The sequence below is a fragment of the Rattus rattus genome, chromosome 12 (assembly GCF_011064425.1).
Source record: "Rattus rattus isolate New Zealand chromosome 12, Rrattus_CSIRO_v1, whole genome shotgun sequence".
In the NCBI taxonomy this organism is placed as follows: Eukaryota; Metazoa; Chordata; class Mammalia; order Rodentia; family Muridae; genus Rattus; species Rattus rattus.
In genome coordinates, this window is record NC_046165.1 from 5,280,788 (window position 1) to 5,304,873 (window position 24,086).

At 47.0% G+C, this 24,086-nt stretch overlaps 1 protein-coding gene across 1 annotated transcript; it reads left to right on the forward strand.

Moving 5' to 3' along the window:
* The first annotated feature begins 984 nt into the window (after positions 1-984).
* Ctsh (cathepsin H) lies at positions 985-19,446 on the forward strand. Its single transcript, XM_032917916.1, has 12 exons — positions 985-1,121; positions 6,063-6,094; positions 6,971-7,076; positions 7,965-8,035; positions 9,443-9,547; positions 9,788-9,874; positions 10,677-10,732; positions 12,211-12,292; positions 13,092-13,160; positions 15,979-16,085; positions 18,226-18,351; positions 19,015-19,446. Exons 1-12 carry the CDS (start codon positions 1,037-1,039, stop codon positions 19,088-19,090), a joined length of 1,002 nt encoding a protein of 333 aa, XP_032773807.1. The 5' UTR covers positions 985-1,036; the 3' UTR covers positions 19,091-19,446.
* Positions 19,447-24,086: the final 4,640 nt, after the last annotated feature.

Here is a 24,086-nt window from a genome sequence, read left to right on the forward strand (position 1 = left end):
CTGTAAATTTGCTACTGCTATGAATTATAATATAAATATCTGTGTTTTTAAGATGGTCTTAGGTGGCCTCTTTTAAAGGGTCATTTGACCTCCAGGTAGAGAACCACCACACTACACTTAATTTTAAAAGACTTCTGGAATCTGCTTCCCCTGGCACCAGAAAGGCAGAATCTGACCAAAGAATGTCAGGAGAGGAAGGTCATTCTATCGTCATCAAAATGCCATGGGCTGCCAGGGGACACTTACTTATAAAGGAGGCTGAAAGAGGAGGGTTACAAATTCAAGGACAGCCTGGGCTATATGGAAGACTGTATGATGAAGAGGGGGGAGTGGGGGAGAGAAGGAAAGAAATGCTATAGTAGGCTCAGACTTACTATGGGGGAAACTACCCATCTAGTTCTAAGGCCTCAGTTTCCCATTTATAAAGTAAGGAGTAAAAAACGCGTCATTTGGTAAGGCAATGATAAAAGTGGGGTAACTCGGCCTCCATGAGTGCCAGGTTTGAGTGCCAGGCCTGGTGTTGTATTGTCTGAATTCCCCTTTCTCTTTTAGAGGAATCTTAGCAAGAGGGCTCCTTAGTACAAAACAGTGCTTTGTCTGTTTATATCATATGCAGACCTTAAATGTTTCTTTTCCTCCTTCAGACTTGGAAAATAAAGAAAATGGCAAAAGTACAGTGTGACTTCCTCGGAACCAACTCAAATTCCTATTGGGGGTGAGCAGTCAGGAGAGCCCTCTTGTTACCTCATTCCAAGCTGTGGGGAAGGCGAGGGAGCTATGGTTCAAGAAACCTCCATGGAGATGGGGACAGAAAGGAAACTGGGGATTAGGCTGCGCTTCCTCCCACTTGGCAGAGACTAGTCTTTAGGGTCAGGCCCTGAGAGCTCTTCTTCCCAAGAAAAGAGAAGGAGTGTAATGGCCGCAGGGGGCGGGAGAGGAACTAGCATCTCTTTGGCGGAGGCCAGAGTCGCCCCACCTCCTTCCCACAGGCTGGGCTCAAAGGGCACTCGGCGGGGACCCAGCAGTGAGCGCCGCGATGTGGACTGCGCTGCCCCTACTGTGCGCTGGGGCCTGGCTGCTGAGTGCTGGGGCCACCGCTGAGCTGACCGTGAATACCATCGGTATGAGGGAGAAAGTGGGGCTCAGGGCTCCGGGGGAGGAACGGGGAGCTCCGGGCTAGTCTCGGGGGACATGCATCTTGTGCGATCCGAGGAACAGGCTGGCAGGTACCCAGAGTCCTTCTGTCTCGGGTCTAGATACAGAAGCCCTCAGCCCCTTCTGCTCGACAGCTGGGACAGCTGAGGACACGGAACTTTCCTGCCCCACGGTGGGAGCGGGACATCCCAGCCTGTACTTTTGTTCTTTCCGTGGACTTGGCCTCCCCGGGGATCGCCTAGTCCGACTGTTCCATGCTGGGTGACTCCCTGCCCTGAGGAACACACTGCACCCACAACAGTTTTAACCCTAGTGCCTGTGGTGTGCCTGGAAAAGCTGGCTCGGGAAAACCGCCTCAACTCTTGGCAACGAAGACTGGCTAGTAAATATTTAAATTGTGTTCAACGTTGGTCTCTGTAGCAGCTCCTAAAGGCTCGCTGTGGGACGAACGCAGCTACCGGTAGCTTGTTCTAAAAGATGTTTATTTATGGACAGTGAAGACAGAAGTTAAATGATTTTCAGGCGCAGCTGTTTTCCCACCTCCTCCCCACCGCCAGCCATTTTTAAATGTAAAACTCCCTTCAATCAAAGCCCCTGGCTCCAGGGTAGGTGCTGGTCTGTGGTTTCCCCCTGCTGCCTGCCCTTCAGCAGAACACACAAAACTTCCTTTTTAAAAATGATTTTTATCAGCACATACTAACTGTGTTGAATGATAAGTTTCATTCTTACATTTTCATGGGTGTTTATAAAATGTTCTGACCGTATTTCAGCCTTCATTACCCTCTTTTGTCCCCCTCCCGTTTCCACTTCCTCTTCCCAGCTTGTCTCTTTTCTTTCTTTTTTGTTTGGTAATTCACTATGTAGCCTTTTCCTAGAGAGAAATGGCCCTGGCTGAGCTTCTGGAACAGGTCTGGGGCTTTCAGAACGAGATATAAATGCCACATAGCAAATGGTTTTCGTATTGCTGTACTGGCATGGATCCCTGGGGACCTCCTTGGGCAACTTGGAGCCAACCCAAAAATGATCCGAACACAGATGGTATCAGCGACGACATCAGTTTAGAAACTAGTTCCTCCCACCTCCTCCCCATTCCTCCCTCTCTCCCTCCTTCGAATCTTTTATGACCCTCTGGGCTTTATTAGGTTATCAAAAACATGGTCACCTTACCTTACCACCTTACCAGCAATGTATCTTCCCTCCTCCAGCAACTATTAACTACCTATAAATCCTCAGGCAGGACCAAGACTGTGTGAGCCCCTTCACCCGTTTTTGGTTTTGTTTGTTCTAACTCATTAAGTAGTCAAGGATGACCTTGAACTCCTGATCTTTTGCCTATCCTTCAAGTACTGAGATCACAGGCATGTGCCATGCCCTAGGTAAAAAACGTTCCTTTTAGAGAGGTAGCTCAGTGCTTAAAGCCCTACAGGTCTGAGAGCCAGAGTCCTTATCCCTCAAACTATGAAAGAACTGGCCAGGTATAGCAGCCATTTGTAATTCAGGAGGCAACTGTGAAAGGTTCTTGGAGTAAACAGGCTAGCTAGCTAGAGCGCCTTGAATCAGCGAGCTCTGGGTTCAGTTAAAGACCTCTACCTCAGTAAAGCAGAGTGTGCGAGAGAGGAAAACATGGGCCATCTCTTCGAGTACACAGTGCACCCTGCCCTGCACACACAGTGCACACACAGACACGTGTAAAAGGATAAATTGATGAAACGACTTCATTTAAGTCAGAGTAAGCTTGGGATGGGTCGAGGTCATCTGTGCCTTCATCCACCAAAACTGAAGAATTCTGGGGCTTTCTTCTTGTTGGTTTGGAAACCACCACTACTACCCCCCAAGCCCTACAAGAGGTAAAGGTTAGCCATAAACTCTACCTGCTGCAGAGCCTGGTCCCGGGCTGACCTTTGTCCTCTCTGAAGGCCTCAGCCACAGCGGGCCCTTAACCCGGGTTTGGAATCCCCTGCTCCCCACTCAGGGCTTGTCTTGAGGAACTATATGACAGCTTCTGGAGCAGGTCTGGGGCTTTTAGATAGACATGTAGGTGCCACAGAGCAATGGCCTTCAAACCGCTGCGCTGGCCTAGATCCCTAGGAATCCCCTGCGGCAACATGGAGCCATCATCCCAATGGATCTGGACACCGATGGTGTCAGTGGAACCAGACTACACCCTATACTTCCAAACTGCCCATTGACCAGATCAATCTGGAGCTGAAATCTCAGCACTCATAGAACTAAAGCGTAAAGACTGTGAATTCAAGGCTAGCCTGGGCTATTTAGCCAGATGCTGTTCTAAACACACATAGGAAAGAAACACTTCCACTCAAGTTTTACTCTTTTAGGTTTAACAATGACTTTGTCACAGTGCAAAATATATTTGGAAAAAAATTAATCAAGGTCTTCATAATAATTTTGATTATTGCTCAATCTAGAATAATCTTTTAATGATTAGGGGGCAAAAATAATTTTAATTGATATTTTTGTGTTGCAGAAAAGGGCGTAGAGTGATTTAATATAAGTGTTCTTTCTTAGGCTGACAGAAAGACAGGTGTTCAAGGAGGAAAAAAATATGTAAAATATCCCAACTCTTCTGTTGTTGCTGTTGGTGGTGGGGTTTTGAGGTAGGATCTTTTATGTAGCCCAGACCACCATTGAACTCCTCCAGATCCCCTTCCTCAGCTCCCCAGAGCTAGAATTAACAGGCTTGTACCCCCACAACTCCTGTGTTTGTGCGTAGGCAGTATATGCATGTATGTTCTCATATATGAACTCACATGCATGTAGATATGTGTGGATGCCCAAGGTTGATATCAGGAACCTTCCTTGATTGTTTTCTACCTTCTTCGTTGAGGCCAGGTCTGTCAGTCAAACCAATCTGGCTAGTACTGCTGAATGCACTCTGGGCTTCCCCTGGTCCCGCCACCCCAGGCTGGAACTGCAGATTAGTTTCTATAGTCTACTGGCATTTAATCATTTAATCATTCTGTAGATGCAAACTCCAGTCCTCCTGCTTCTGTGACCAGTGCCTTAACTCATCAGCCATCTCCCTAGCCATGGTCTTGTTTTCAAATATTAATAGTTAACATAAGAGGCCAACAAGACGGTTCAGAGAGGAAAGGCGCTTGCTACCAGGCCTAACACCTTGAGTTCAGTTCCCAGAATTCACATGGTGGAAAGCAAGAACATGCTTCTGAATGTTGTCTCCGACCACCACAGTCACACCGTGGTGTGTTCCGGCACAACAAATGTACACACTGTAAAAAAAATAATAAAAATAAAAATTTAAAACATTAATAGTACATCAGAACACATCTTGTGCAGCTATTTAAATTTAAAGTGGAAAATTTAAATGGTGTACAAGGGAGGATGTAGCTGGAATCCACAAACAGCTGGTTTGCCTGATTTTGTCAAGTTTTATAGGAGACACAACCATACCCATTTCTTTTCCCATTACCTGTGGCTCCATTTAAGAGACAAAGATGAGTAATATCTGTAACTGTAAGCATTGCTAAAGATTAAACACTTCCCCTCACTGGGCATGGTGGTATAGATCTGTAATCCCAAATCTCAGGGGAGTGAGGAAAATGTATCCAAGTCTTCAATTAACTTTATATTGAACTGTAGTGGCAAAGGTACCCTAATCACTAAACATGAATTTCAGTGAATTCCCATGATTGAACAGACTCAGGTAAATTGCACCGCACGAAACAATAAAATATCCCCAACACTCCAAAATTGTATTTCTGGGTAGACATGGAAAAAAATCTGTTCACCACAGACAGAGAATCAATGACAGACCCAAGTAAACACCACCAAAGTCCAGTTTGATGAACCAATGAGTTTTACTAGGGTAACTTACTGGAGTGTGGGTAAAGGGCCAGTGACAGGAACAGAAGTAACTCAGTGCTGCAGCCACACAAATCCTCCCCAGCAAGGGTGACAGCTCATGAGAGCTGGAAATCCGTATCTCGACTGATCTCTGCTTTTCCAGGAAGTCGCCACGAAGCCTGGAGACCTTTGATCCTGGGGGTCCACTTGGTGAAAGGAAAGACCAACTTCCACAAGCTATCTTGTAACATCTACAAAACACACACACACACACACACACACACACACACACACACACACACAAATAAATATAATTTCCGACTTTTAAGTATACCACTGATGGGGTGTTCAGTGAGTAAAGTGCTTATGGCCCAAGTATGGGGACCTGAGTTCTGATCCCTAGCATCCACCTAAAAAGCCAGATGTGGGGGCGCACGCCTATAATAACCCCAGTGCTGAAAAGAAGAGATAGAAGGATCCTAGGCCTTCTAGCCAGCCTGTAAAGCCAAATCGCTCAGCTCCGGGTTCTTCCAGACACTCTGTCTCTTATATATTTGGTTGTTCTTTAACGGCAGACACTCTGTCTCAAGAAATAAGGTAGAGATAGAGGAAGACCTCTAGTGAGCTAGGGCCTTCCCGTGTGCACACGTGACTGCACACCTCCCCCACATACCAATGCCAATAGCAGCTTCTCAAAATATCTTGTGGCGGTAAAGCAGAAATAGTTTGAGTTCCTCTTTGCACTCACTCTAGATAACCCACATCAACCTCCACTTTGATATTTTGGAAATGCAAATGAGCTAGGCTTGGTAGCACACTTTTAGTCCTGGCCCTCTGAGACAGAGGCAGGCAGATCTCTATGAGTGTGAGGCCAGTCAAGACTACAGAGTGAGACCCTGTCTCACCACCACCACCACCACCACCACATCATCATCATCATCACCACCACCACCACCACCATCATCATCATCATCATAAATTAATAAAATGCAAACCAGCTCTCCAGTGCCCTATTGGGCTCTGGACTCAACATGATCACAAAGCATGTGTAGACCTAATTCTTTTTCTTTTTCTTTTCTTTACAGAAAAGTTTCACTTTACGTCATGGATGAAACAGGTCAGTGACCAACTTCTTCTTTTGAAGTTTCTCTCGTCACAAAGCTTCCAGTTAGCAAACCAAACTGTATCGGAGTTGAGACAAAAGAGTACTCTTCTAACCTTGCTCTACCTGTCCTGGGCCTTTCCATGATTCAAACTGGTCAAACTCCAGGAAGGATAGAGAGAAGTGAACTTCCAAGGAGTGTTGCCCAGTGATGACCTGACGGAAGCCTTCCATGCCTTCTCTTCATTGTCGTAGTTTATATTCAGAGCACTTGGCATAGTAGCTGCAGAATCTATTGAGGACACCGCTGTGTACCATTTTGAAAATTGTGGGTCAGCCATACAACTTGGCTCAGCAATGAGTCATGGTGTCTGCGGGCCACCTACTCTTGGCAGGTCTCCTCACTGGGGTCTCCTGAACTCTTAACTGATGTCCTGACAGTCCTGTGGTCTTCATTCTGGCCACAGGTCCCTGGAGGTAAAGGATTGCTTTGTAACTTCCCGATATTGGCAGTAGAGAACAAGAACGGAGTCCCATCTAACTGTAGATTTGCCCTGCAGAATGAAAACCCCCATGGGCTGGGGATTCAACTCAGCAGGTAGCATGCTTGCCTAGCATGCACAGAACTCCACTTTGGTCCCCAGCACCCTGTAATCCAGGCATAGTGACACATGCCTGCAATCCCAGCACTTGTGTGTGTGTGTGGGGGGGGTAGAGTTAGGATAGGAATCTTAGATGTTCTCGATCATTTTGTCTAGGGACATTTGAAATCGGCCCACATACATGACACCCTGGAGGAGTCTTGAGGGGTATGGGGGAACTCTCTAAAAAGACCCCCTCTGGTAAGTTTCACCTATTCTCAGGACTTGCTGCCGGTGTGTTTTGTTTTAGCATCAAAAGACGTACAGCTCGCGGGAGTACAGCCACAGGCTGCAGGTGTTTACCAACAACTGGAGGAAGATTCAAGCCCACAACCAGAGGAACCACACATTTAAAAGTACTGGGAAGCCCCATTTCCTCCAGACCTCTGAAAGAAGGGAAGAATGGGAACATCTCAGATCTGGAAAAAAGAGGATTAGTGGCAGAGGCTGGTGAAAGGATCCACTCAGGGTTAATAGGCGTATAGAGCAGAGACTCAGAATCAGAGGATGCCTTTGGTGATTCTCAGATTCTGTACTGTATGTAAAAAATTTAGACGGCACTGGTAACCTTCTGTGGGAGTAGCGAAGTTTACAAAAGATTCTAGAGAAGCCCCGCCCCACCACAACCCCACTGTCATCTGGGGTACAGCACACACAACCCAGGTCTGTCTGGGCTGCTGTGAGGCCTTGCCTCTCAGACTGCTCTGAGACCATGGGGGTCTAGTGGCCGCAATCCAGCTTCACTCCTGGTGAGGGTCACTAGAAACATGGCTAACCTGATCACAGCAGTTGCTGAGGATGATGGTAGCTCTGCTAAAGGGACTCTGGGCGGCGAGCATGGACTGAAAGGAAAACAGGAGTTCTGTCTTTTTCTGTCTGGCACTAGCAGGGGCTGACTTGGGTTGGAGTGGAACTGGCTGGGTTGCAGTGAACGCTGGGTACGGTGCGGGCGGCAAGACCGCTCTTTACCTGGGTGTTCATCAGCACCAGTGGGTGCCTAGCTGCACCCCAGATTTACCTCACCCACCAGGACCTCTGGGGTGTGTCTGTCTGCCCAGACTTCTCCGAGGCACGGTATCAGTTGACCTTGCTGTATTGAATCATACAAAATAGAGAATTTTATAGGAGCCAAGTTGCAGCGGCTATAAATAGAACACGGGTGGACAAGGGTTCTTGTTCATTTGTTTATTAGCGTTCACTACGACCCTCGATTTCACTGTGGCTGTGTTTGGTTTGGTTTCCAGTGGGATTGAACCAGTTTTCAGATATGAGCTTTGCCGAAATAAAACACAAATACCTCTGGTCAGAGCCTCAGGTTAGTACAGTTCATTGTAAATATATCTGGGTCTTTCCACTCACACCTGTAAATTAAACATTAAGCCTTCGGTGTTTCCAGTAGGTCCCGCCCTATCCCCAGCCATGCCCAGGGGTGTACGGGTGTCCCTGAATTCTCTGAGGGAGCAGGAGTGTCCATCTCTCAGCCATCCTCAGTCCAGGGCTCTGGCCTTAACTACATGAACCTGTAATCTAGAAGTAGATAGACTACAGGTGCCCACTTGAAAATGATTTCAGACAGGCTTTTTTTCCCTAACATCCCGACTGCGGTTTCTTCTCCCTCCTCTCCACCCATTCCCCTCTTAGCTCCCCTCTTCCTGAACCCCAATCCATTCCCCTGTATCTCTTCAGAAAAGGGTAGATCTTCCATGAATGTCAACCAGCCACGGCATATCAAGGTGCAGTAAGACCATGGCCTGGATCTTGATAAGTAACCAAGGCTAACCTTGAACTTTTCATCCTCCTGCATCTACCTCAAAAGTGCTCCGTGGTTGACACCACACTCAAATTTTCATTTCTCACTCCCTTATGTTTGTGTATATGTGCATGTGTGCTCGAATGTGTGCGGTGTATGCACGTGCTTGGCTGATGCATATGTGTACGGTGTATGAGTGTGTTGTGTGTATAGGTGGTATGTGCATGTGGTGTGGTGGATACACCAGTGTGGATGTGTGTGTGTGAGTGCACTTGTCTAGACACCGACATGTGCCATGAGAGGCCACAGTTAGCATCCCTGTTTCCCTTCAATGTTCTCCACCTGATAATTTTTAAGATTTATTTTTTTATGTATTTAGGTGCGTGTGTGTGTGTGTGTGTCTGTGTGTCTGTATGTGTGTGTCTGTGTATATATGCATATGCACAGAAGACGCAGGTATTGGATCCCCAGGAGTTGAAATTATAGTTAGTAGCCACCTAATGTGGGTGCTGAGAACCAAGCCTGGGTCCTCTGGAAGAACAGCCAGTGCTCTCAGCTGAGCCATCTCTTCAGCCCCTTCATTTTGTTTTTCAGACAAACTCTCATTGTGCAGCCTGGCTGACCTCAAACTCTTTAAGTAAAATAGGCTGGCCTTGAACTCGCAGAGACCCATCTGCCACTGCCTCCTGAATGCTAGGACTAAAGGCATGTGCCACACCACCCCACCTCCACCATAACCTGGAGCTCACCCATTCAGCTAGACTCTCTGACCAAATCCCCAGGATCTGCCTGCCTCCCGCCCCTCCCTCAGCACTAGGGTCACAAAGTCACATAGCTGTGAGGACGCACGACCTCATTTTGCAGACAAAAAACTCTTTACCCACTGAACCATCTCCCCAGACCTTTCAATCCCTTACAACGATTACATCTTGATTACATTTTCCTTGAAAATAATGTATTTGGTTGTTTCAGAATTGCTCAGCCACCAAAAGTAACTACCTTCGTGGTACTGGCCCCTACCCGTCCTCCATGGACTGGAGGAAGAAAGGAAATGTTGTTTCACCAGTGAAGAATCAGGTATGTCTGGCAGTCCCCACATTTTCCCTCTAACAGAGCCATGCTGTCAGACTTCACACTCGGATGGAGAACTCATATACTCACAGCACCTCTGCAAGCATATCCTGCCCCTGCCTCTTTCTTTCATCTCTCTAGTTCTCTCTGCAAGGCTCAGGGTGTCATTGCTTTAAGGTTCCCACACTGGCAGGTGAAGCTGTGTCCTGAGGGCACACACATTCATTGACTCCCTCTTCTCTCTAGGGGGCCTGTGGCAGCTGCTGGACTTTCTCAACCACTGGGGCCCTAGAGTCAGCTGTGGCTATTGCCAGTGGGAAAATGAGGACCTTGGTAAGAAGTCAGCCTTTGGCCACCTCCTACAGACCACCTCTCAACACTGGGCCTGGTCCTTCAGGCTCATTCATGTGTGTCAGCCAAGAGTTCTATTTCCATTGGTTCTCATGGTCCCAACCTTGATGACGTTTAGCCAAAGTTCAGCTAGTGTTTTCCCAAAAAGAAAGGGAGTGAAGAAAGGCCCCAAGAGCTCCTTCCTGAGTCGATGTGGGTGCCCATGCTCCTCAGTTTTTCAACCTGCTACTTTACCAGTAAGAGCTCTGGACAGCACTGCCTAGGAGTTACCCCTTCTAGGCGCTGTGCTCTTTCCCATGCTTCATTATCCTCATGCAGGGGAGAGCTAGGGCCTATCTGTCTATCCACTAACCCCCAAGAGAAGGGTCCCACAAGGGACAGCACTGTCCCACTGTATAGGGAAGAGGGAGAGTCAAGCAAGGTCAGTGTGGCCATGAGAGCCTGGATTCAGGAGTGATGGGGCAATGACTGTGGATCCGACTCCTCTCCCTCTAGCACAGTACCATGAGATGCGCCATTCATCCTGTGTATACCTCTCCAAGACAAGTGCTCATTAGGAAGGAGGCCCTCCCACCTGCTTGGCAACCAGGTCATTCTGTGCCCTTCCCAGCATGTGCCAGCTGCAGGACAGACACTGTGGGATACTCAGATATCACACAGGATCACCACCACACAACACTAATTAGGCCACAAATGTACATGAGCCAGTGAGGGCTGAGCTTCACAGCAGCACCTCCAGGGCCCCTCAGCCACCTCCTCACAGGGACTGTGCTTCTTCCTCTAGGCTGAGCAGCAGCTGGTGGATTGTGCCCAGAACTTCAACAATCATGGCTGCCAAGGGTATGTTCGGGACGGGGAGCGCTCCGACCTTCTCATCTCCCTCCTTTGCTACTGTCTGATTTAGTAGTTGCCCATGGGTAGAATCGAAGGATCTCAAAGCTGAAAGTTCAAGGCTAAGAGTCCAGCCTCTTTCCAAGATGTCACCCGGCCCTGTGCCCAGCGTGGTCAGCCTCACTAGTCATCAAAGCCTCGGGACAAGTGGCCAAAAGAATCAATAGAGGAAAAAACACCACCCTCCAAACTCCAGATTCACACGTGGAGAACTGATAGGCCCTTAGGCGTTTTCCGTGAAGCATAATCTGCCCCAGGTCTCGAGAGCTCTGAGAGTTCTGTACTGTGCCAGCTTCCTGGTCATCCTCTTAATAAGTTACTAGGAAGTAGCTCCCATTTACACAATGACACTTACCCTCTTCCCTTTGTCCATGTGAGCTGATCTCTGGGAGTTTTGTATGGTTGAGCCTTTCTGGGCATATAATGTGCAGAAAGTGTCCCCTAGGGTCCTCTAGGCATATTCTCAGCCTTGACTTCCTGTCAGACCCACTTGTTCTCACTGTTCCTCAGTGGGACGTCTCATGCGCCTCTTCTCTAGCAGCAGTGACTAGCAGGGTCTCTTACAGAAAGCCATGTTCTAGCCTGAGTTCAGAGATCCATCCGGGGCTGGTGCTACAGCCTGCCGGGATGCTCACATTCCCCTCAGTTTCTAACCTCCTCCTTCTGTCCATCATCGGACTGCTCATGAATGACAGGAGGCTGATTCCTGAGCGTGCTGGGGTCTCACCATCTTTGGACGTCTCTTTGCTTTGCTTCATGGCATTACCGCCATTTTCTTTGCAAGTTCCAGTTCCCAGCATGTGCCCCCATGGACCTAGGCACAGGTGACCCAAGAGACAGTAACACACAGAGATAACATTCCTCAGAGCTGGATAAGCCATGCACAACAAGCATGTTGTAGGTCAGGTGTTAACACCGGTTATAGAGAGAGAGAACAAAGTCTAGACAGAGTGGGGTCTGCTGAGTGATTGGTTGGTTGGTTTATTGGTGGAAGGTAGTAAGATGGGGGAAAAAAATGACCCTTAGAGTCTTTAGAGTCTAAATTCAGCTTGCAGCCTGGGCATGGTAGTACCTACCACCTGGGGCTGACAGGAGGGGTCAGGCAGGCTGTCTGTGGAACACTAGCCATGAGGATGCCTGGTGCAGGTGGCCTTGTGGTGATGGTGATTCTTTCAATCCCCTGAGAGGCTGCCTGCTTCTCCTGACAGGGGTCCCTGTCCCAGAGGGGCACTTGCGACTCACACAGACTCCAGTGGCTGAGACCAGGGAAACATTGCTAATCTCTCAGAAACCTCTGCCACTGGAATGTGCCCTACCAAGACCCCAGTGATCTGGGCAAAGGCAAACGTCCCAAACTCCAGTGCTGATGCCCAGTCCTGTCTGTGAGGTGAGGCCCAGAAGGGCTTATGCGTGTGTCCTTCTTTCAGAGGTCTCCCCAGCCAGGCCTTCGAGTACATCCTGTACAACAAGGGCATCATGGGAGAGGACAGCTACCCTTACATAGGCAAGGTAACTGTGGGTGGCCTCAGCTGTGTCTCTCCTTTTCACCCTTTTCCTCCTCCACTCTGCTATCATTCAAATTGGAAGCCTTTGGGGAGTTTACTTGTACCCTCTGCTCTTACCAGGCACCTCTTGTCACTCCTGCCTCTGGAGCATCAATTCTCTGTCATGAATGCCTTTCTTCAGGACCCTCCCACCTCAATTCATATTGCCAAATGCCTTTGTGATTCCACTGGTCCACCCTGTGTCCACCTCCATCCAGATTTTGGCCTCTTCAGAAAACACCTCTCTGACCAGCTCGACCAAAATACCTACCTTGGTCAGAGAACTCTGGAGGCTCCTGGGATGTGCTTCACCCTACAAGGCCATGTCTTTCCTGTTATTATACCCATCAACTCCCGGCTCCCACAAACCACATCCCTTCCCCCCGGTTTCTGGCTGGTGACGTAATCTCTGCCTGCCTCTGGTCAGCACTGTTTTCTGGACTGTCCCTCCCACCCTGCTTCACAGGGCTCAACTCCACTTCTCTTTCTTGATTTCCTTGGGCCACGGCTCAGGTCCTTCCTTAGGCTCTGACCAAGCACTAAGTGTATAGCCCAGCCAGCACAGAAGTATCTCCCGCTCCTTGGTTGTAAACACTTCGAGGACAAGGATACTTCCAAGTCCCTCTGGAATGCCACTGTCAGCAAGCCCATGGTGCACGCAGGCTGCTTAGAAAATGCTGTCAATGTTCATGGGGAGAGTGTCGCCTCAGCTGACCGCTAAGCATCTCTAATCTGTATTCTCTTCCCTGTTTCGCCCCGAACAGAATGGTCAGTGCAAATTCAACCCAGAAAAGGCCGTCGCGTTCGTCAAGAATGTTGTCAACATCACACTCGTGAGTACTGCGTCCATCTCTAGCTAGGGAGTGTGTTCTGCTGTGGAGACCACAGAGCAGCTCTTCTGGGCAGCTTGTCAAGGATGAAGGAATCTGGGTCACTGCTGACTCCTGCTCACTGCCAAGGCTCTGTGGTGGAAGACAGGGAGGAATCATGGGATGACAGGGGATTTTGTGCCTGTGGGTGTGTTTCCTTGTCTAAAATGCAAGGGATAATCGCCACCATCCCTCTAGCACAGTGGTTCTCAACCTTCCTAATGCTGCAGTTCTTTAATACACCGTTTCTTGTGTTGTGGTGACCCCCAACCATACAGTTATTCATATGCTACTTCATAACTATAATTTTGCTACTGGTATGAATCATAATGTAAAAAAAAGTGTCTGATATGTGACCCCCGTGAAAGGACCAGTCATCAACAGCACCGTCCTAAAGGGGTCGAGACCCACAGGTTGAGAACCATTGCACTAGAGGCTGGCTCAGGCAAGTCAGCATGTGGGAGGGTAAGGGCCATGCACTTGTCAATCAGGTCAGGCTAGGATTTGCAGCAGCCCCAGCCTTCCTCAAGTCTGAAAGGCACGTGTGTCTCACCGCTGTAACCTGTGGCTTAGGTGGGGCTGTGTGTATCCTGTGTTATTGGTCTCCCTCTTCACCCTCTTGGGTGTTCAGCACCCAAGCTGAGGGAAAGAGAGTAACCACATCATACCTCTAATAAGGTATACCACACCTCACCTGAGTACCCAGGGAAACACGTTCAGTTTTCCTGGTAAGATATTAATAGACGCCTGCTCACACCAGCTAGGGTACCAACCACAGACCAAAATAATCACACTGCACCCACGTCTAGCTTAGTGAACCTGTGAGTGTGTTTTGTTGGGCTAACTTACAGAAATGTGAGTAACCTCAAAAACAGCTGTATCATCAAAATGTCCCATCCTAGAGAAGATAACAACTTCGCATAGCTGCACAGGTCGCACACACAGCACCTCCTGTGTACACTAGAACCTGCAGAGACTGCCCAGAGCTGGGACAGAGCTTTTATAGCCTTGACAGGGACTCAGAGGGAGGAAGTATCTGGAAGGCAGGTGAGAATCTCCTGAATCTCCCTTGCCCCTCCTAGGAGGGAACATCAGCAAGTCAAATCTTACTGAGTCTGATCAGGTCACTCTAAGGTGGTAATGGCTGTTCTACTTGAAGGACGACATTCCTGAGCACACAGTCATAGTCTGCTTTTCCAAGACAATGTGTGAGCGGGCATGAGTGACCTCATGAGTCTGGTAAGCATGGGCTCAGTCAGGGAGAAGTACGATGTGAGAAAGCTCCACGGTGTGTGCAGGTGTGATGTGCAGGTAAGGGGCGAGTGCCACAAACATATACTTTGTGTAAAGACAGCAGCTGCTATCTAAATGACAGACGTGCCAAGATCTCCATGGCAATAACAGTTTGGAGTGATTAGAGGCAGTTTAAAGCCACCTGATAAGACATTATCTCCAAATAACCTTCAACAGGAACGTGGTTATTACCTTCATGTGATAGATGAGACAGCGAAGTCAGAAGCTAGTGGGTGGGGCTGGATTTGAGCTGAGGACTGTCTTTCTAGAATTGACATTCGCTCTCAGCAACACAGCCCACTTCCTGCAATTGAGATACCATTGTCTCCTGAAACCTGGCTTTTATCACACCCACCAAGTCTGGCCCTCTGGGCCACTGTACTCCACCAGGAAGTGAAGGAAGCACTCAAAGGCTATCTTCCCAGGAAGACACTTGTCTGTCAGGAGCACAAGCAGAGCCCCAGAGAGCAGGCCAGAACTCTCAAGACAGGACAAGGGACAGCTGTTGAAACAGTGCCAGCCACTGAGGTTCTGGCCCTAATGTGGCAGGCCTCTGTGATCTCCCAAGAAATCTAGTAGTACTTGGAAGGAACCCATTGCCTGAGTGAGGACACACAGAGTTCTGCATTCTCCCTCCTCCTGAGCCTTACTTCCTCATTTCCACTCCTAAGTATCTCGTTACCATGAGCCCCTCTCAGTTATTCCCATCTGGGGTGCTTTAAGATACAGAGTGTGGGAACCACCCACCTTGCCCTGGTGGGAGACTTGAGGTCTACCAGATGCTTCTAGCTGCTGCTGACTCCCTGCCTCCAGAAAGCTACCATGACTCCCTTCTGCTTGCCTCCCCTTACTGAAGTAGCAGGTCCTACCCAGAAGGCCCCCAAACCTTGGCTGGTCTAGTTTTTACCTCAGCGTAGTTATTACCTATTTGTGGCTCTGTAAGATCTGTGTTCCACCAGTGAAGTTCCCTAGATTGTCTTCCTAGATGTGGAGTATTGGGAGCTGAAGCAAGAGCGACACACTCATCTCCGTGTCCTCCATAGTGGCTGGCCTCGGCGGTCAGCTGTGACGGAGAGAATGAATGGCTGAGCTGTGTGTGAAGTTGTAAGGGAGACGAATGCGAGAGTCCCAGACACTCAGAACGGGAGGGCAGAGGCCGAAGCCACAGGAAGTTAGTTTGGTTTGGGAGGAAGAAGTGTAAACCAGATAGACCTCCAAATGACACGTAGCTTAGTCATGTTACACTTGCTTAGCCTTAGCATGCACGAGATTTAACCTTGGGCTTGATCCACCACCACCACCACCACCACCACAACAACAAAGGCAACATGGAGTCTGCAATCCTTCTAAATGCCAGGGGCTATTGTTCCTCATGGTCACCTGCACAGCTCTGGAACTCCAGTCCCTGGCTTCAGTCAACAGGCCATAAACATGGTGGGGGAGGCGAGAGATGCCATGCATGTCTGTCTGCCCTTCTGTCTGTCCACAGAATGACGAGGCTGCAATGGTAGAGGCTGTGGCCCTATACAATCCTGTGAGCTTTGCCTTTGAGGTGACTGACGATTTTATGATGTATAAAAGTGGCGTCTACTCCAGGTAAGCCGAGGGACCTCCTCAAACCCAGCACATGGCCTCTGCCTCAACCTAGACTCCTAATTAGATTATATTTGTGAGAATTAGTATATGTTCCCTCTATTTGTCTCCTTGCAGCTCTGACTGTCAGGGACCAAGTCTCTATCCCAGCAAAGAGGTAGCGAAGGATGCCACCGGCCCAGCCATGATAGCTAAATCACAACCAAGGCCAAAATCCATACTCAGAGCTCTGTGGTCATATACAGAAGTGCTGCATCCAGTCAAGAAAACTAAGGTTCAAAATAGAGTCAAATATTGAAGATGGGGTTGGAGATGTAGCTCATTTGGTAAGAGCTTGCCTAGTAGGAGTGGTCCCTAGCAATTCATAAATGGGGCGTGATGGTACCTAAAATTCAAGCACTGAGGAGATAGAAGCAGGAGAACCAGAAGCTCAAGGTTATCCATGGCTGTGTAGTGAGCTTAATAAAAACAACAACAATGGGAAAGGAAAAGTAGCTGTTTTCAGACACCAGAATTCTGTGCTAGAAAGTTCAAAATCTGGTTCTTCAGGAAGACCACAGAGAGACATTAGCACCCAGAGCTGCATGGATAGTATAGGCAGTCACTCTATGGATTAGCTGCACCATGTCCTCCATAGCATGTCTAATATGGGATTTCTTGTGTCCACACCCCCTAGGCTGCACGTTTGAGAGGCTCTCTAGCTACCCCTCTGCTCTCCAGGCTCCTCTTCATGTTCTCTGTTCTCTAGCTACCCCTAGAATGTCCATGTTCTTCGGGGCTTTGCCCTCAGCCCTCTGTGCAGTTGTCAGATACAGCCATAAATCCACTGCCAACAAATATAATATATATATATATATTATACACATACATACATACATGGGAGTGTGTCCAAGTGTGCATGTATATGCGTATGAAGACCAGAAGTCAACCTAACTATGTAGGTGCATGTGTGTGTATGTGGAGGCCAGAAGTCAATCTAAGGTGTCTTCCCTGATGACTTTAGTTTTTGAGACAGGGTCTCTCACTAGACCTGGTGCTCAATGGTTTAGCTGGTTTGGCTGGCAAATGTCTCCACTTCCCCAGCACTGGAGTTACAAAAGTAAACTGGCTTTTTACATGTATGCTGGGAATCGGAACTGGGATCCATTCACCTTTACTCCATGAGCTGTCTCCCCAGCCCTACGATGCCTTGGGTATAAATAGCCAAGGCCTCCCCATTACCCAGGGTCTTAGCTTGTCCTTGGTGATCTCGCTCCCCTCTTCCTCTGCACCACATCTGTCATCAAACTTCCCTTCTTGTCTCTTCTACAAAGCTCATTCTGCCCCTGCTCCCTCACTGAGCCATGAGGAAGGACTTAGAGTTTCATGTATAACTCCTGCTCCTCAAGGAGTCTTCGCTTCCCACCCTATTGGTTTGTCCCACTCCTTGGGGCTCCTACTTCATTGGCACATCCCACAGACCATTTCAGAGCTGCTTCTTTGCCCAGCTGCCCTCTACCAAACAAACCTTTCTAAGAGCAGAGTGGGTCCTGTTGTTTGTAGTTCAGTACCTTGCCCTGTATACGACATATACTGGTGACAGCTCCAAGTCCATCTAATTTCTGTATATCCTTGGGGATCTATCTTTGTTTCTTTCCTTCTTTCTTTCTTTCATCTGCCTGCCTCTGTCTCCAGAGTGCTAGGATTAAAGGATTTATGCCACCCTTTCTTCCATGTCCATTGAATCAACAAGTGGCCCATTGAATCAGCATTTGTCTTCTTGGAGTCCTAGAGTTTTTCACGGAGGATAAATGGCAAGCCTACATATTTGTCATAAGTACGAGGTAATTTTTCAAAGGAACTCGGAGGCAACAGCAGTGGATGGAATACTGTTGCCCACAGAAGTACAGCAGGGGCTCCTCCCCTTGCTGGGAAGTGTCCACTGTAGAGTGTGGCCGGTACTGTGTGGAGACTACTGAAGCAGAAGGGATGAGACTCATTCTTTCCCAACATGGCTGAGCCGTAGCTGATTGATACCCAATGCACCACCCTGCCTCCAATGGGAAACATCTCTCCACAGCACTGGAGAGCCCTTGTTTGTGACAGTCCTTGCCTTTGCCCTCTCTATACTACAAACCTTTATAAATTTCATTTTCATTTCCAGTAACTCCTGTCATAAAACTCCAGATAAAGTAAACCATGCAGTCCTGGCTGTTGGCTATGGAGAACAGAATGGATTACTCTACTGGATTGTGAAAAACTCTTGGGGCTCCAACTGGGGGAACAATGGGTAAGGAGCCCAGGATGCTAAACTCTGGGGGCGCACCATGGTGAAAGGCATCATTAGCTCAAAGTTAGAGTCTAAGGAGTTGGACAGCAAGCTCTAGCCAAGCCAAGGAAAGGGGAACATGAGAATAGAACCTTAACATGCCAAGGCCCGGTTAGCAAGACCCCCTCATAAGATCCCAGGTCCCAATGAGTCTGCAGGGAACAGGACACCAGTTAGCTTAATGAGGTCTGTTATGAAGGTTACAGGCACAGTTCAACATCTTGCTGGGACAAAGCCAACCTCTAGAAGGGTCTGAGAAATGAAAGCAATGAATTTGTTACTGTGAGGGACTGCCCCTCCTTTGAAACAGGATGAAGAGACAGACAGACACACCTGGAGTCTTTATTTGGCTGTTCGTGAGCTATGTGAAGACCCAGACAGCAGCAAGGAAGGGACCTCTGTCCATTCCGGGTAGAAGTAGGATATGCAAGGAGAAAAAGGAAGAAGTTAGTTGCAAAGCAAGGCCAGTCATTTCCTGCGGAAAACCTGCGGTAGCTGTTCTGTGAATAAATAAATACAGAGGGCCTAATCTCTCAAGTCAAGTCTGGTTTGCACCAGAACATTCCAGAAAGTTCTGAGGTACAGATGCCACTAGTCAGTCTTCAATCCTTTCTCTCTACCCAGGTACTTCCTCATTGAGCGTGGAAAGAACATGTGTGGCCTGGCTGCCTGTGCCTCCTACCCCATCCCTCAGGTATAAGCCACGGCTGCACAGGCAACTGCTTGGCAGACAAAGGGGGGAACTGGTCCTACGATGAGAATGCAGCCCTGGAGAAAGTTGTTCGGAAATCTACCCAGAGGCCCTCTCACTCCTGAGTCTAGACGCCTAAAGACAGTAAGGAAGAACTTGACCAGCAACAAGCCCGCCCGTGTGACGACATCACCAGCCATACGCTTTGTTTGAATATGGTTTTTAAATGACCCAAAACCATGTGAACCTAGAATCTTCTCTTTCCAGCTCTCTTCACATAGGGAAAGCTCCGATGGCTACCTATCCTATGTTGTATATTCAATAAATGCAGTGAACGCCTGCCTGGGCTGGGCCTAGACCCCTAACTGACGTTCTATTCCATCTCCCTGGACAGAAGCAGCATCACTAGCTAGGAGTATGGTGGGGGTGCTGGTGCCAGCCAGAGGGAGATCCCAGGAGAAGAGCAGGTTTAGTGAGTCTGGGTTTCCAACCCTAGGAGGAAGAGTGGAGCAAATGGGCCAGGATGTGGCAGAGCCAGGGCAGCCCCGAAATCTCATCTTCTCTGTGGCCTCTGCTGCCACTGGCTCCTAGTAGGGGTGCCCCACAGCTTCCTCAGCAGGTCCTTCCTTGGACAGCATCCCCCTCCTCCATGAAGCTATTCTGCAGGCCCCTCAGCTCCAGCAGCCTGTCTGCTGCTGCTCTTTGTGTCAGTGAGAAAGGCTATCATGTTACTTGAGCCTCCTGAGAGCTAAAACTTAATTGGAAAAAAATGTTCATGACAAAATTTGGCAAATGCAATTGTAGTTTAATCTATTAGAAAATTCTAGTGACATAAGACACTACAACTAAGTCAACACATGTGCACGCACACACAATCATCATCGTCATCGTCATCTAGTTAAGGCCTGGTGGTGCCAGGTGATGAATCCTAAATTCACGGCCTGCCAGGGTAACTTTAGTCACAAAATTCAAAAAAAGGTCTTGTAGGGTTTATGAAGTGGCTCAGAGGGGGTAAGAACATTTGCTGTGAACACAAGACGACTGGAGTTTAAGTCTTCAGCACCCATATATAACCTGGGAGTGGCCATGAGTGCTTTAAATCCAGTGTTGGGAGATAGAAGCAGTGGACTAGGAAACAGCATGCTCAGACTCCATGAAAGACGACTCTCAAAAACCAGCACTGAAGGATGGAACGATGGCTCAGCAGTTCAGAGCACTGTCTTCTCTTCCAGAAGATCAGATCCTCATTGCAAAACCATTTTGAACTTCAGCTACAGAGGATCTGGTGCCCTCTTCTGGTCTCCTAGGGCATTGCATGCATGTAATACTCAGGTATTCGGGCAAAACAAACACAAAAAATTTTTTTAAAGTATGTGGTACATAAAAAATAATAAATAATATAGGAGCTACCTAATGTGCCCTGGTGGCTTCAGCACACATGTGTACCCAACACACATGTGCACATACAGGATATACATACATATGTACACACACAAGACTATGTAGGTCAATGTACTTGTCAAGTACTTGCCAAGACTGTGTGAGGCCCTGAGTTCAATTCCCAGTGCACCTGTGCCTGTGCGCGCATGCACGCACACACACACACACACACACACACACACACACACACACACACACACACACACACACACAAACTGAAAAGACCTAAACATGATTAGATAAAATTTTGTTATAGTTAAAAAAGAACATATAGTTAAGTATAAGTATAATTTCTAAGTATATTAAAAGCTCCCAAATCAATGGACAGGGATACAAAAAGAATCCCATTGAGGCAGATGATAGCAGCAAGGTCCAAAAACACCACAACTGCTCACTATGAACCTGAAATCTAGCCACTATGCTTGCCTAACATTCATGAGGCCATGGGGTTGATCCCCAGCTCCTTGGAAAAGCAAAACAAACAAAAATAAAACTAAAGAAAAGAACTCAGAAAATGGCTAGTTTTTAATCAGATAAGTTAAAAATTTAACAAAATCAGGAAAAAATTTATATAACAAAATGGTGTCTAGGAATAACTGCCAATGTGTTATATGAAGGAAATAATTAAATTATAAAAAAAAAATCGCCAGGTGTGGTGCCGTACACCTTTAGTCCCAACGCTAAGCACAAATCACTAAGTTTGGGGCCAGCCTGGTTTACATAGAAGTTCCAGGCGAGACAAGGCTACAGGGCAAGCTCCATCTCAAAAAGCCAATAACAACAAAATTATGAGACACCCCAAGAAGTACAGAGCATAGTATATCCTCAAGTGCTAAGATTAATGTGGATTGACTTTTGCTAGAAATAGAAATATAAGTTTAGTATATTTCCAACTAAAATCTCAAAAAATAAAGAGCCTGTTTACCTGGGGAAAGAGTGAAGTTTTTAAATTTTACCAGGTTTTAGTCAATTTTAAAATATTTTGGGGGCTGAAGAGATAGATTAGCAGTTAAGAGCACTGACTGTTCTTCCAGAGGACCCGGATTCAATGCCCAGCACCCACATGGTAGCTCGCAACTTACCTGTAGCTTCTACATCTAACATCTTTGCACACACATACATGCAGGCAAAACCAGCAATACACTTAAGTTTTTTAAAAGTTTAAAAAATATTTATCTTGGATGTGCATGCATGTACACATGAGGCCAGAGGTCAGCTTGTGGAAAACCTTGCCGTCCACAATGGAAGGTCTATTTACCCCAGACAGGTCACTAGGCTTGGTTGTAGCAAGTGCCTTCACCTCTTGAGCCATCTCACTAGCCCCAAGAGAAAATTTATTTTTACAAACAAGTAGTGAGAAATTATTTTTGTGCTTAAAATATATATAAAATGGGGGCTGGAGAGGTGGCTCAGAGGTTAAGAGCACTGACTGCTCTTCCAGAGGTCCTGAGTTCAATTCCCAGCAACCACATGGTGGCTCACAACCATCTGTATTGAGATCCGATGCCCTCTTCTGGCCTGCAGGCATACATGCAGGCAGAAAGCTGTATGTTGTATACATAATAAATAAATATATTTTAAAAAGATTGATTTATTTTAAAAAAATATATATATATATAATGTCACCTGTTAAGGCAGTACATAAATTATTATTTTCTTTTTGAAATAGAGTCTCACTGTGTAGCTAGCCCTGGGTGGCCTGACACTCACTACGTAGACCAGGGTGCCTCTGTCTCTTGAGTGCTGGGATTAAAGGTAGACACTACCAGCCCAGCCTATGGTTTTTACTATTAATAAAAGATGTCATGAAAGTCACAATTAAATCAATTTAAACTCTCAGTACCATGTTCTTTCAAAACACTTTTGTAACCATTTTAAATTTACAAGATAATTGCAAAAATAGAGCCCTCATGCACTCACACTGTTATTGTTAAGGTCTGGCTGTGGTATGGTACCTTTGTCACAATTAGTGTACCAGTACTACACACGATTACATTCTAGTTGAGTCCTTCCGATTTTTTTTTTATAAATGTGACTTTAAAAAAGCTAACATTTGGGTGAGGATATAGCTCGGTGAATGACAGTGTATGTATAGCATACATGCACAAGTCTCAACCATTGTGCGCTGAGCACACACACAGAGCATTTTTATGATTGCAAAAAGAACTTCAAGGAACTAGGAAGACATCAGTCTGATAAAGGGCCTCTAAGAAACCCCTTGGCTCACATGTAAATGATTTAATACTGAATACAGGGCCAAGACAGGGATTGGCTATCACCAGTTCTGTCCAGTAAAACAGATTATACTGTGGTGGCCTGAAAAAGGTTGGCCTAAGGAGTGGCAGTAATAGGAGGTGCTGATTGGTTGAAGTAGGTGTGGCCTCGTTGGAGGAAGTGTGTCACTGTTGGAATGAGCCTTGAGACCCCCCTCCAAGCTTCCTGAAGTCAGTCTTCTAGATGCCTTTGGTAAAAGGGGTAAAATTCTCAGCCCCTCCTGTACCATGCCTGCCTAGATGCTGCCGTTTCCCACCATGATGATGGACTGAACCTCTGAATCTGTACGCCACCCCCAATTAAATGTTTTCTTTTATAAGAGTTGCCGTAGTCATGCCGACGTCTCATCACAGAATGAGACCCTAACTAAGACATATATATTGATTGCCTGGGCAATCATATAAGAGAATGGTGGAACAAGTACTCACATTAAAAGAATCAAAACTATTCTATCCATAGATGGCAACTTATATACCCTAAGGACACACTTTCAAGATCTAGAAAAAAAAAAAAACCAAAAAGTCATCCCGAAGTCTTTTGTATATATTAAAGGATACCAAGTGAAAATTCCAACAGGATTTGCAAAATATCGGTGGTCTACCATCTGAAATATGTAAAAGGGATCCCAGTTTTCTTTTGTATTTAAGCTTTTAATTATGTTTCTGTTTGGGAAGGGGTGAGGGGACGTGTACAACCACAAAGCATGTACACAGATCAGAGGACCACCCTCAGGAATCTTCTCTTCCTCCACCTCGAACTCAGTCTTGTGGGCAAGCACCTTACCCACTGCACTATCTCATGACCCTTCCCCCTTTAAACTTTTTATTGCATGTTTATTTTACATATGTGCATGTGTATGTGTGTAGAACGCAGGTACCACAATGTATAAATGGAAGTCAGAGGACAACTTGTGAGAGTTGGTTCTCTCCTACCTTCATGTGGGCCCTGGGGATCAAACTCAGATCATCAGGTTTGGTGGCAAGCACCTTTACCCACTGAGACACTGTGTCTTCCCTCCAAATGCCCCATTTAAGGTGATAGATAATGGAGTTCAAAGTAGAATGCTTGATTAGCATGGTAAGGCCAAAACATATCTTTAGCACTGCAAAAAAAAAAAAAAAAAAAAAAAGCAAACAAGAAAACTGCAAACAGTTAATAGCTAAAGAGATGTGAGAATGGACAAAACCCCTGATATTCCTGTCTTCTCATTGCTACAGCACAATGCCTAGACTTTTAGAGACTGCAGCAATCAGAATCATGGTGATAAAACCTGGCAGTGTGCTTGCTACTA

Coding starts and splice junctions, on each gene's coding strand:
- Ctsh (XM_032917916.1), top strand. CDS start 1,037: ATGTGGACTGCGCTGCCCCTACTGTGCGCTGGGGCCTGGCTGCTGAGT. Junction 1,122..6,062: donor GCTGACCGTGAATACCATCG/GTATGAGGGAGA, acceptor TTTTCTTTACAG/AAAAGTTTCACTTTACGTCA. Junction 18,352..19,014: donor TCCAACTGGGGGAACAATGG/GTAAGGAGCCCA, acceptor CTCTCTACCCAG/GTACTTCCTCATTGAGCGTG.